The 14464-nt window shown below is 41.4% G+C and overlaps 1 protein-coding gene across 2 annotated transcripts; it reads right to left on the reverse strand.

Moving 5' to 3' along the window:
- Window positions 1–5128: 5128 nt before the first annotated feature.
- Window positions 5129–7925, reverse strand: LOC133408901 (G-protein coupled receptor 61-like). 2 transcript variants are annotated; one of them, XM_061688262.1, is made up of 2 exons: window positions 7793–7925; window positions 5129–6847 (listed from the first exon to the last, which is right to left on the reverse strand). In XM_061688262.1, exon 2 carries the CDS (start codon window positions 6646–6648, stop codon window positions 5257–5259), a length of 1392 nt encoding a protein of 463 aa, XP_061544246.1. In that variant the 5' UTR covers window positions 6649–6847; window positions 7793–7925; the 3' UTR covers window positions 5129–5256. The 2 variants fall into 2 exon arrangements, with proteins under 2 accessions (XP_061544246.1, XP_061544245.1); XM_061688261.1 differs by having other exon boundaries at window positions 7707–7925.
- Between the last annotated feature and the right edge of the window lie 6539 nt (window positions 7926–14464).

The following is a 14464-nucleotide window of genomic DNA, read 5'->3' on the forward strand; positions in this document are numbered from 1 at the left end:
TGTGCTTCAACAAAACTCACGTATTTAGTTTTGTTTTTTAATACCCACAACTAAACGTGTCTCTGAAGTGCACAAGTAAATACATATAAAAGCAGTGTAAACTTTTAAGAAATGAAGTGATGAATGTTTAGTTTTATAAAGCACAATGTTGAAAGCAACTTATCAGTCGTCATAGTAAAAAAATTAATTTAAAAAAATGCCCAGTGATATAAACTACAAAATATGTTGGTGAGGTAATAAAGAGGCAATAATGGGTTCAGGTTCAAAAGGGTTGCTGACCCTTGCATTAGAGGTATAACTTGCAGTCTTGCATATAGAACTTGAGTAAAAGTACAAGTATCTAAACAGGAAATAACTGGTAGACATAAAACTCACCTTGTCCAATATTACGTCAGTCTTTGCTTTACTTACAGTTAAGTGTCAAGCAATTTTGTGATGTTAAATGCACTTTAATATTATAAATAAAACTACCCAAAATAAGTTATTCGTTACAACTTTTTTTTTTAAAATTAATTTTAACTTTATTATTGTAGTTTACTTCTTGCGGAATGTTGAAATAATAATTAGCACATCCGCTTCGACAGTTCCAAGAAGCCTCTGTAATCTGTTGGACTAAGACTCCAAATTAAAATGACTCAGTAGAATGCACACCTCCACCAAAGCCTAACAATACTAATTTGGGTCAGCTACAAAACTGTACACTTTTACAGCCCTCTTTCATAGGCCTGAATTTTTTTCGAAAAATATGTCCTTGGTCATTCCCTTTACTATGTTCTTAAATTAGCTTGTATATGGCAAAATAAAGTGTCTTTCCTGCAGTATATTTTAAGAATTTAATCTTTTTTTTCTTGCTTTTTCCCACTTTTCATGCACCGTCTCACTCTCCAGGGCCTTCTTGCATAATAGCACTTCAGCTTCAGTGGCCTTTGCCCTCTGACAAGCAGTCAGTACAAACCACTAACTTGAAAACTTGACTCTTTTGTCTTTTACAACTACTGTAATATGCGTTTATACCCGTTCTCCTCTGTAGCAGGTTCCCTTAATATTTGCTTCAGATACAAGCTATGCCAAATTGTTTACATGTATTTCTCTACAACTGTGTTCTTATTTTGTTGTCAAATGCTATGGCACATTTTCAAGAACTTTAGTACAGTTAAACCTTTTTACATTGTAAATTAAAAATGAGGTGTTTACACAGTCTGCATTATATTTTATGTTAGAGTCGATTCAATATTTTGTTTTCTTTAATTACATGAGGTAGGAGGAGGCAATCAAAGGCAGCTTACTGAATGCATACTCACGCAAGTAGTCCCAGATCACGCTAAAATAACACGACAAATGTCAGGTGTCGGGTTTAGCTTGTAATATATTTGGAGAAGACACACAGATAAGGACTCCCAACAGACCAGGCTCCTCCCACCACCCACAGGAGCACAGAGAAATGTCACGAGGTAATAATTGCCATGGAGATGGCGGAGCCTGGCGGATCTGGGGGCGAGTTGACTGAGGTCCATCGTTGGATTCGTTGGGGTGTGAGGATTGCCACGCTCCACCATCCTCCATATTGGAACACAGAAGCTTTGTCATCCATCCTGTGAAATTTCTTTCAAAAAAAAATTTGCTCTCTGTGTGCTCTACATGTGGGAGTCATGCAACTCTAATGTACTGTAAAACTGGCCAATATACGGCCTCCTCCCAAATAGCGTTTCACACAATGAAACACATCATACAAATGCACTGATGATAGCTAATGACCCAAAGATTTGTCGAAGTATCCAGTATCCCGGAATCCAGTATCCAGTATCCCGGAATTGACAGACAGGGCTAGTGGCCCCCATTCTAAGGGTGTGTCCAACTCTTCTGCTTGACTGAAAAAGCCCAATGAAGAATACTCGAGAGAAAAGTTGAACCCCAAATCAATATGGTGGTTTTCATCCTGGTTGTGGAATACTGGGCCAGCCCCAGAGCCGGCCTAGATGCATAAGCGAATTAAGATGTCACTTGGGGCCAATATATAAACATGGTGGAAGGAGGGCCCCCAATCAAATTCTGCTTAGGGCCCCCAAAAGTCTTGACCAGGCCCCAAAAGTCTGATCAGCTATATACCCTGACAATGGAACATAAGGGTCCATGGGAGTTTGCCCAGCCAGTTCACACACTGTAAAAACTGGACTTCAAGAAACAAGAAAACAAACAATAAGTAATGAAATAAGGGTCAATCACCCATTTAAGCAATATTACTGTATCTGCCAATAAAACAAGACATTTTGACCTGGCAGGATTTATTTGTAAATGAAAAGGATTGTTAGAAACCATCAGACCAGCATCACGACTGCAGGGCAGCTTTATCAGATTGGTACAGCGCAAGCAGTCCTTAGGTCGCGGCGAAGAGAGTTGAGTCAGAAAGTCTATCGGTTCATCTTGGTTCATATCCCCAACTGGTGCCACACGCTTTGGATCGTGATCAAAAGCACAAGAATGCAATAGAAATTAACCTGTTGCGACTGCGCGGTCATTTACTGTGTTTCCCCAGATGGCCTCACTGGTTATTTTGTCTCAGCAATTCCATTCAGATGGAGACATTGGGGGTAGACCTTGGTCACGCTAGACGGTTTATATCTCCCAGCCGGCCTGGGAATACCTCAGTGTGCTCCCGGGGGAAGTGGCGGTGGTGGTCAGAGACGGGACGGTCTAGATTTCCCCGCTCTGCCCGATAAGTACAGGAAAGTGACTGGATGAATATTTAGCATGCTGTTTGAGAATGAGGCCCCTGACATGCAATCATGAGAATACATCAGCGTTCTTTTAAAAACATAGAAACTCTTTATTACAACCCTAGCTCTCACTGAACTTTTAGCTGTGTATGTTCTACACACATGCAAGCTACTCTTTCATTTTAAAGACAATAATAAAAAAAAGAAATAAATTAACCCCCTATTGAAAACGTTCCACATCATTCACAATTTGGGATATTTATACATGATGAACATCATTTCCAATTTTAGCTCTCTCATTCCAAAACAACAGAATATTTTAGTAACCCTGTATCCATGTTAGTAAAGCAACTGCTATTTCAATCATTTCTTCATGTAGTTATCATAATTCAAGGTTTATCATGTACAGAAAACCTGACGAGGCAAAAGAAAGAAACTAACTACGTTTCTCCTCCATGATGACAATCTCCACAACTCACAAAGAAGGCAGCAGCTGGTCAAAACATTCCAGGCTCCTTGCAATCAAATTCAAAACATGTACTTAACACTCACAAATAAAAAATAAGAGGTTGTGTAAAGCGGTACAGTACACACACAAACCACACTCACAAGTCTACCAAACATAAATTAGCAGGTGAAACATTTGAAAATAAAGCAACAAACTGATCAAATGCTGTGCATCAAGATAGTATAGATTTCTAATATGTCCTCAAGCAATATATGTTCTCGCGTCAGCTTCAAGTCAGAACAAGTCTGGCTCACTCAATTAAATCAAATAAACAACAAAACAGTAAACTGTAGCATTTCCATGAGAAGTGGGTTGCACAATATGTGCCAGGCTGATTAGAAGAAATTTAGAGAGGCTTTATTATTGATGTAATCCCAATTGTCAGACTCATCAGTGGGAGAAAAAAAAAAATACTACATTTGAACCAAAGCGTGTAGTCTTCATTTGTGATTTCATTTGTGAAAGGCAGAAGATCACGGCACAATAACTGAGTAATCCATTGAGACAAAGCCAGTGATTACAGGCAAACATCTCCGCTTGATATCTGGTTTGATACCAGCATAAGGTAAAAATGATTTTCAAAGATTGTTGTCATTCACTGTACAGAACTGAAAGTTCAGCAGAAATGCAGCCTTTCTTTGCAACTATTTAAATTAATTTCCCTATGCTTAAACTTTTAAAAAGGTTAAATTCTTGTCTAACTCCCTTGTTTGAATATATGTCCTAATTTTCACACATTTTCAAAAAAATTGAGGAAAACTAATAAGGCAAAGTGCAATATAGAGAATTATGTCGACTGGCCACGACACTAGGTTCACCTGCACATTTTAAAGACCCTGTAAAGTGAATCAGAGTTTCTAAATACATACAGTAATACATGTTTGAAGATAATTGCTGAAAACTATGGCATACAAAGCTGTGGAGCTACAGCTATAAACTGGTTTTCACCATTTCAGTTCTCCTGATTTTTTTGGGCATGGCTAAAACAGCAGCACGTGACCCACTTTAGAGTCCAGTGTGAGTCTTCCCTCACCCACTATATAAGAACTGATGCGAAACATTCGCATCAGCGGTTTTCCGGCACAATTGTGATGTGCAGTTAGCAAGTTGGTTACGCCTACACCCGGAAAATGCAGCTTCCCTTCAGATAGTCTGTTGGCGTGGCCGCTTTAGAGCGCCTTGTTGTCGGCCATGAGTGCACGCACGTCATGGAGAGAAGGCGGAAGAGTGAGGCAAAAGAAAAAAATAAATCCGACGTGACAGCCAGCATGGAGACAGGGCTTGATGCTAGAGTGTCCGCTTCGGAGTGCTTCGTTATCGTGGTATGGAAAACGGGGATAAATTCCAGCCACAGAAGGCTATAAGCGGATATATTTTCACATCTAAAATGTAGTTTTGTGTGGGGATAAGAAAGATAGTAGAGGATGTAGCATCCAATTTTCCAGGTTGTAGCAGTGGTATTTGATTGACAGTTGACCAGTAAATGCCCAAAGCATTTCAGAGGAGTGAGAATGGCTTGATTTTTCTCGATTTTGAAGCCTCATTTTATATACTTGATGATTTTTTTTAATCATTGAAATTTTGCAGTCTTTAACAACAGTCTTCTCTGTGGTGTGTCAAACTGAGAAGACAGTTTCACTTTACAGGGACTTTAAGGACAGCTAAGTCAAGACCTGTTTCACAACTCCTGTTGTTGCAAAGATAATGCTCAGACACAGTCAGCGAGGTATTCATTTAACAATATGGTAGGTTGCAGTGGTGAAAACTGCAGTGTATCAATAAAATACGTTATTATTATTAAACTCACAGCTAATATTTTGAGGTAACCAAAATACTATACGAGGCAAACCTCTCTGTCTGTGACAATCAAAACGGAACGTTTACGTATTTGTAAGAATATGCAAAATATTATATGCGTCTCCTATTTGCGCTCATTTAACAATAAAGTTATGGCATGTTACGAACAACTTTCATAATGTCTTCAATACAATTACCCCTGAACACTTCATTTTAAATCATTTTTTTAAAAAAGACTTAAGTGTCTATTTCTATGTGGTTGTTTTTCACCTGATCTGTCTCGATAAATTCAAAGGTCTCCTCTGCAATTTGTCCGGGTATACGAAAATCAACAGGTAGTGGATGTACTGGCTCAGATGCTTGGGACTGAGCCAGGGGGCGGCAGGCTTCCCCCTTCGGACTGGAGGTGTTGTGCGCGTTCTGAGGTTCCAAGTTGCAGCCGGTGCCCTGAAGAAACTGGAGGAAATTTTCCTCTATGGAGCCTTCGCGGCTGGGCAGCCCGTCCTCCACCTCGAGCCCCGCTCGGCGAAACAGGCACGGCAGATGTTTGCCCAGCTCCTCCCGGATCTGTCTGTTGAGACAGCCGTAGAAGAAGGGGTTGGAGGTGAAGCAGAAGTAGCCAATCCAGGTGACTGCCTCCTCCAGAGACGCCAGTGCAGCTGGAGGGCTGGCAGCCAGGGCAGAATGCAGGTGGAAAGCAAAGTAGGGCAACCAGCAACACAGAAATTGGCCGCCTATAGCCGCCAACACCGCTGCCGCCTTCCCTCCTCCAAATGGCCGCGCCGTGGTCTCCCTTCCGGTCCCAGTCCCCGTCCCAGAACTGGTAACCATCGTGGACCGGCTACTGAGCGACTCCGATCTCTGACGACGGGGCGTGTCTGTCCAAGTGGGTAGAGGCCCGTGGTGCATGGCGGCTACCCGAGCCACTTTGAACATGTTGCAGTACACAACGAAAATGACCAGCAGCGGACAGAGGAAGTAAAGCAGCGTGAAGAGGACCATGAACGCCAGACGGTTCGAGCCGCCCCCCGACCAGTGGAGCGAGCAGCGCCTCTGACCCTGAGCTGGGGGAGATGGGATACCCCCACCTCCCTCGCTACCCTCCAGAAGAGGAGTCCTCGCGCCTTGCAGGACCCAGGCGAGCAGCGGCAAAGCGGACATGGCCAAGGCTTTGACCCATATCCCCACTAGCACTGAAGCTACCAGGCCGACGGTCATCTTCACCTCGTAACGCATGGGGTGTATAATATAATAATAGCGCTCCACGTTGATGACCGAGATGGAGAGGATGGCGGCGCTGACAAGGAACACGCTGAGAAAGAGGTAACTCCGGCACAGGGCCTCCCCGAAAAAGGCTCGACTGGAGACCATGCCGAGGGGCATCAGCACCAAGGCCGCCAGCAGGTCCACCAAGCACAGGTGGAAGACAAAGGCAAACTTGTGGAGCTGCGGGACCTTGGCGATCACCGCCATGACGGCCACGTTGCCCACCACGGCGAGCAGATCCATGAGCAGCATGGCCGCCAGGGCTAGCCACTGGGACGGAGGCCAGCCCTCAGCCAGAGCGGAGGTAGACATGTTGGACGCGGGCTGCGGAGGCTGGTGGGAGGAGTTCCACGCTGACTCCATTGGAGGTTGGGACGAGGCGGGCAAGCAGGGTCCGTCACTGGCCCATCATCCATCCTTCACAGCCAGGAAGTACGGTCAGAGGATAGAGGCTTGGGAATTAGGTAGGTAGCTGCCCTGCAGTCGTGAGGCTGGTCTGATGGTTTCTAACAATCCTTTTCATTTACAAAATCTTCACTTCTGCCAGCGCTCACTAGCACCCCTGATGAAACAGAACACAATGAACTGTGAGTTTAATCTCTATGGGATCATCCAAAGTCAATCCTCAGATGAACTAACTGTTACAAGAGATCTCATTTTAGCGACGCAATAGGCGGTGAGTATGAATTACACAATCCCAGTTGAATCATTGCAAGAGCAAACCAAAAAATGCTTTGTCCATATAAAAAAATATATATTTTTAAAGGTCAGCTAAATCCCTGGTGAGCCTTTTTGATAAACACTTTTTCAGCACACATCTTCCATATAATCCCTGTTGATTATGTAAACACATCAAGTCTATACACTACTGAACATTGTCATGGTGGTAAAGGCAGAATTCGTTAACACATGACCTGTATTGGATTTTAATTAGATAGTGCCTCAGGAAGTGTCTGGAGAGTGTGTTCTCTATGTATTGAAAGCACTTTCCATTGCATGCCTATACACATCTGTCTACAGACTAACTTAGCACAAAGATACAGTACATAGGAATCTACTGGTGTGTGGAAAAGAAAAGCCCAGGCCTGTTTATGATTATAACACTGGGAATTGAATTAAGAATGAATTCCAGAATGATTGCCTGCAGTAAGCAATACATTTCTAAATCAAACAGGGTGCCCCAATTCAGTTTTGTACTCTTCTGCCAGGTTTATTAGTCATGTCTTACCACCCACTCATTTATATGTTAATCATTAATACATTACACCCACTGTGTAAATCAAGGTGTTATTTCTGTCATCATACATTTAGTTTATTCATTTTCTCTCCTAATTTTAATATGAGAGGGGAAACAAATGTTAGGGTGAAAAGCAAATAGATGGGGGGAGGGGGGGGGGGGGAAGACATAGAGCATGATGTACCTGAATAAGAATATTTCCTCACACTGCTGCTTAGGGTTTGAAGGATGACAATGTGGTGCATCTCCCACTCAAGTAGCGTCATGTACCTGCGATGAACGCAGCCCCCTTCGTCCCTTCTTCTGCTTTCTGCATCCTGGTTGACTACAGACGTGGTTCCGTCCAAAGGATGCTGATGGGAATGTGAGCAAAGACACCAGGCAGGCAGCCCACTCTCCTTTCTCCCCCTTCTCTCCTCCTTCCCATGGTTGCAGGGAGGACCTCAGTGTTGCGTTTCCACATGGTCCTAGTGTCCAAAGGGTTCATGCTGAAGTGTCAAGAAAAGATTACGGGTATTACACAACTCTGTGTGTACAGTACAGTACTTCGATTCCAAATTGAAGTACATACAGATCCATCCATCCATTTTCTTAACCGCTTATCCTCATTAGGGTCGCGGGCGTGCTGGAGCCTATCCCAGCTATCTTCGGGCAGGAGGCGGGGTACACCCTGAACTGGTCGCCCGCCAATCGCAGGTACATACAGATGTGCCTCAATAAATCCCAATAAATAAGAAATGATCCATTTATTTTAGTATTGTGATGCCTTGCGATACGAGTGACCCAACTTCGAATTTTTTTTAGATACGAGCGATTCGGACGATTTTTTTTTTATTTTTTTTGTCCTGCGAGCCAAAATTCAAGCTACAAGCACTTTACGGGCACTGAACTCAACTCACTTCACAACAAGCAGCAGTTTGGTAGACAGTGAACAATTCTTCCAAACGGAGCATTAAGCTCTTTATTGCCACTCCCAGTTCACTTTTATTGTCAAACTAAACATAACACAGAGACAATTACACGTTGTGTATTTAATACAACCACATAACATTGCCTTCCGTTGGCTTAACACAATGTAAAACACCATAGACAGGCTAACGAACAGCATCCTAAGTGGCGGTGTTATCACCCTTAAAGCAACGGATATTTGCAAACTCCACACATGTGAGGCTGGATTTGAACCCAGGTCCTCTAGAACTGTGAGGCAGATGTGCCAACCAGTCATTCACCGTTCCACCCTACTGTAAATTTTCTTTCATTCAAATTAATTATGTTATTACCATGTATTTTAGGAAATCCAATGCTCTTTTCCTTATTAAAAAAAAACACATTACAAACATTTTTGTTAGGTTTTTTGGAAAGGCTGGCATTTCCACTCATTTCAATGAGAAAAGACGATTTGAGATACCAGTGTTTTGAGTTAATAATAATAGCACTGTTGGGATGTTGACTAATTATTTTGTTTATATATCCAGAAACAAAAAAATATAGATAATTCATTTGTTCAGTAGAACAAATTCCAGTCCTATTCACATATTATAGAGAGCATTAAAAAAAGGTAAATTTTCTGACAGTGGCTTTAAGATTCTTGCTCCTATATATGGATTTACACGTTACAATCCCTCATTTTTTCTCTATCCTGCATTTTTATTCATTCTCGTCATTAAGTGGGTATTTGACCGGTCGCTTCATGGATCGGCACGGCCTCCAGCATAAGATTTATTGAGAAGGTGACGGAAGTGATGAGGCCAGCCTTCAGCCTCCACCATCCTAGCTTCTTAAAGTGGGGCTCCTGTTGCCACGGTGATCCTTTTCATATACAGTCCATCTCATTGCTCTGTCTACAAAGGGACAATGAAATCTGGGCGATTATGGATACAACTATACTCCTACCAACTGGCTGCCCCCCCCCCCCCACCATTTGCATTTGTAAGGTTGCCAACCATTTGCATTTAATGATAATCACACCTCGCACCTCTCGAACCATGCATGTAACAACTCACATGCACTGAGTGATTAATCTCAATCACTAATAGGTTTATTCGAATAATGTCAGAGTGACTACTCTGCTCTTTTGGTTCAAATATGACACTGTATTATATTTACAGCCCTCCTTTGAGTGATGCAGTAGTTGTTATGTAATGAGGGCAAATTTATGGATTTATGAAGTGGAGGCCCGCTATTTGCAGGGGGTAGGGATCGAGACTGACCGCCAATAGCGAACTTCCGCGAATAATGAACGCTCTCCTAAAAGTGATTTGGTTGCCCATATTAGTAGATGAAACCATTAATATCGCACAAACTATGATTCAAAACCACTTTAATATAATTTCAAATATCTTCAAACATTGCTGTACCCTTAGATTCCCTGTAAAGTGAAAATAAATGTCTTCTAAACTTGACGCACCACAGAGCATTGTTATCAACCCCATCAAATTTGAATAATTAGGAAAAAAATTACCACGTATATAAAATGAGCCTTTCAATTTGTGAATAATCAAGCCATTCTCTCCGCTCTCCGATGCTGTGGACGTGTCCAATTAATGCACTGAAACCACCCCACGCTCAACTGTCAAACAAATACCAGTACTACGACCTGGAAAAATGGATGCCACGTCATCTGGCATCTTTCTTATGCCTTCATACATAACCATGTTTGAGCTGCAAAAACACATGCTCTTCCGTACGCACACTCACAGCCGACAACGAGGCGCTCTAAAGTGGCCAAACCAGCCCAAAGCCACACACTGGCTGTCAAATCGTACTTAATAAAATCAAATAAATAAAAACTCCTCGCTCTTCCATCTTTCTCTCCGTATTTGGACTCACGGTCGTCAACGAGGCACTCTAAAACGCCCATGCCAGTGGACTATTCGAAAGGAAAATTTATTTTTGGGGTGTAGGCATTCATTCATCTTCTTTTCTGCTTATCCTCACTAGGGTGGCGGCGTGCTGGGGCCTATCCCAGCTATCTTTGGGCGAGAGGCGGGGTACAGCCTGAACTGGTCGCCAGCCAATCGCAGCGGGGTGTACGCATAGCTAGCTAACTGCATGTCGTAATTGTGCCGGATCACCGCTGATGGAAATGAAGGTGCTCAAGTTGCTTTATTGTGCGGGAGGGGAGACTCGTGCTGGACTCCAAAGTGCGCCACATGACACACTTTGGAGTCCTACATCTACATCTCCACAATTGTGTACTACACAGTTCTCAATCTTTTTTCAATTCTTCAATCTTATCTTGAAACATGTATAATCTATTAAGAAACAAGGAGAAACAAGAAGAGTGAGTGAGCGTGTGTGTAAACGGAACAAAACCTGTGCTTTAGTCTTTGGCTGAGTAGAAGTGTGGTTTAGGGGACAACAAGTTTGATGTTGTTTTGTGGTGGTTACGGCCGACAGTACCATTTGTTGTCTTAAAATAAAAAAAATATTTCCTCATCTGTGTTCAGGCATTTGGAGTTGGTTGGAGTTGGATTTGTTTATAATAATTTGATCACAATTAACCAACTTAATAAATGAAAATAAATTGTTCAATGTATGTATAACATTGTTTATTTTATTAATATTTTGTATTTTATTGTTTACAAAATTAAGCAATAATTTAATGAGATAAATGAATAAAAAAGGAAATACATTTTGACTAACCAATTTTGCAGAAAATGGCTGAGTTGATGAAAGAAACAACTCTTGATAATGCTTGGAGCGGGCTGTATCTTGCCCTCGGGTCATAGTTTAATAATTAATCATTTCTTTGGATTGTGGCATTTTGTTGCAGCTTTTTGGCCCACTTCATATTGTCAAAAAAGTTCTATTTAAGTGATTTCTTAATTGAACAGGTCGGTGGGAATCAGGCTTGGGTGTGGTCAGCGAAAATGAATGAAAAAAAAATCTGACTAGCTACAGTTAATTCATGATTTAACAAATGCGTCATTACTTTTTTTTCCACAGGGCCAGGAAGCTTTGGATATTATTGTTTTCCTTAATAAATAAAATCACCATTTAAAAACTGCATTTTATGTTTACGTAGGTTATCTGTTTGATGATTTTAAACATTAAAGTGGGGGGACACAATCTCAAAATATAAGAATTTGAGAAGGGGGCCAATACTTTTTCAGTAGATGAACAAAGACAAAAAATTTTTATTGAATAAATTATTTTAAGACCAATTAAGTCAAACCGGATAATTTGTCTCAATGGTTGGGAATCACTGCACTCGGCCACCGCTGCCCCAATATTATCACTACAATTAATTAAATATCAATTGCATGCACAATGTAATTTCACTAAGCATGTTGATACAGACAATGTGGAAAAGTGTGTGTGTGTCTGTGTGTCCGGACATAAGCGAGTGTGAGGTGTGCACTGTTGACTCATGACAAAAATAGCAGATTCCTCGCTCGCCTGGCAGCACCCATCATTGCCACCACAAATACAATGGTTTCCGTGGCAACCGTGAAAATAGACTCCACATTCGCACTCAGAAATAGCAAAAGGACGCTGCGCTAACCCCAGAGTGCCGCAACTGCCAATCACAAGTAGCAACGCCAATATCAGCTACACTCACATTTGCTCATGCCATTGCATTTACCAAACCAGATTTATTGACGCCTACACAAACAAACAGTCAGCCCAGATGCGGTACAGGTGCCCTGAGTGGGATAATATTGACCTGCTTATTGTTTGATAACATCATTGAAAAAACAAAAAAAATGAAACCTGGCATGACTTCTGTATCAATGATTTGATGACTGTGACACACACGTGCACACGAGCAGGAGGCGTGTCACATGCTAAGATCTGTTAAAATCTAAAAAGGTGTTGGTGTGAAGTTGCTGGCGATAAAGAGTAATACAATGAATGTTGCCTTGGAGACTTACCCGCAGGAAGGTTTGTAATGCAGTGAAACAACTAAACAACAGTCACAACTAATAAATGTGATGCTTTGGTGCCTCGTTTACAATCCCATACATGTTATAACATCATCATACATGAATGAACAATTTGTGATAAATTAAGCCTGTAAATAATATCTAAGCCATCCGCTGTTGAACCTGTAGGTCGCATGGCACATATAGAAAAGCAACCATTCATACTAATATTTGTATTCCCACCCAAGGACAACTTAAAGGTCCCGTATTTTGGCTATTTAGACCTGCATAGAGGGACTCTCTAACATGGATTTACAATAAAATTGTCCATTTCATTTAAAACACCTTGGTCTTGTCAAACAAGTGTCCAGAAAAGGCCCCTCTCACAACTACTTCTGTTTGACCCAGTTTTGTATCCACTTTGTCCCTATTTGGCAAAGAACGCCCCCTTTCCTCTCATTGGTTGAATTTGCATGTTTTCCGAAGCTTGGGTGGGTTTTCTCCAGGTACTCCTCCTCACACATTCCAAAAAGATGCATGTTAGGGTCATTGAAGACTAAATTGTCCGTAAGTGTGAATATGAGTATGAATGGTTTCTCGTCTACTCTATACTTTCTATGCCCTGTGACTGACTGGCGCCCAGTCCAGAGTGTCTTGCCCAAAGTTCGCTGGGATAACCTCCAGCTCACCCACGACCCTAATAAGGTCAAGCGGTATAGAAAAAGGATGGATGAATTCCTAGTATAGTGTTACAAAGAAAATAAGCAGAAAAGACATTCCTTAAAAAAGGCTGACTCATTTTGAATGGTTTGATTTTATTATTATTATTATTATTACTATTACAAAGAAAACAAAACGCCTTCCTAAACATGCCACATGGGGTCGCTGTATCCTCTATATTGCACACAAAGTAGTGTACACAACATTAATATTGTTGTAACAATAATGTAATATACTATCTATAGACTACAGTATTATGATAAAATATGTTAAGTGTCCAATTATTCATGTGAATTTCATATAACAATGATCAGGTTTGATTGACACTGTCTGATAAATATGGTTGTAGTTTATAGTGGTGTCTCATACTGAGAGCTGTCTCTAATATTTTCCATCTCATGTACTTAAATTAAGGCAATAAAAATATTACAAACACCTCTCATTATGATTCAATATACAGCCACAGCACTATAAATTACCAACAAAAGAATACGAATAATAGAATAGGTGAGCTTAAAGTCGCCAGTGAGTGGCAAAAAAACGGTGGACAACATTTGAGTTCTTACAAGCTGTGAGTGGTTCTTCCAGAGAGAAGCCTTGACGACACAACCGCATTTGATATTACTTTAACCTGCTTGGCCCGGCTCGTTTATAATTCACGAGAGGAGCATAAATCTGATGGCGTAATGTCCTTCAGCAAGGCCGCTGACTAAATCAATCCAAGCTACCTAGTAGAACACATGACAGTATGACTTTCATGTGGCAGAAGTCGAACCACGAACGTCAGCAGACAGATACATGGTGAAATGGTGACTATGCACATGTAAACATCAGTCACAGTTCAACAAACAACTGTGATTTAGCAGTCACATTAGTTTTGATGTGAGCATGGAATCATATTTTCTCTCCTGTATGGTGACAACCATTCTGCATGTGCGTTGGAAGAATAATCAATGCCTGGATGCTAAATACATTCCATTGTTAATGGTGGGTGGTGCATTACCTTTCACACACTTGAGTCCACATAACACCTACTGCATGAGAACAGTTAAGATTCTGGATTTAGTAATGCACATCAAATGGAGCATGGATTAAATTAATGTTAACAAGTGTGTGGGGGCAGCGTTATTAACATATCTGCCTCACAGGGTCCCGTTGTACCAATGGGAGGAAAACTTCTGCTCAAGGGCCACGCTGGATTTTTAAAAAGAGACGGATAGGCCAGGTCATTCATAGATTACAGAAGGTTTTTAGATTTTTCAAAGAAATGTAAAAGTTCTCTGAAGTAAACCAGAAATGAGCCAAGGAAAACGAAAACGGAAAATGCTTGCCGTGCTCGGTGATACATCTGTCT

The sequence above is a fragment of the Phycodurus eques genome, chromosome 10 (genome assembly GCF_024500275.1).
Source record: "Phycodurus eques isolate BA_2022a chromosome 10, UOR_Pequ_1.1, whole genome shotgun sequence".
Classification (NCBI taxonomy): Eukaryota; Metazoa; Chordata; class Actinopteri; order Syngnathiformes; family Syngnathidae; genus Phycodurus; species Phycodurus eques.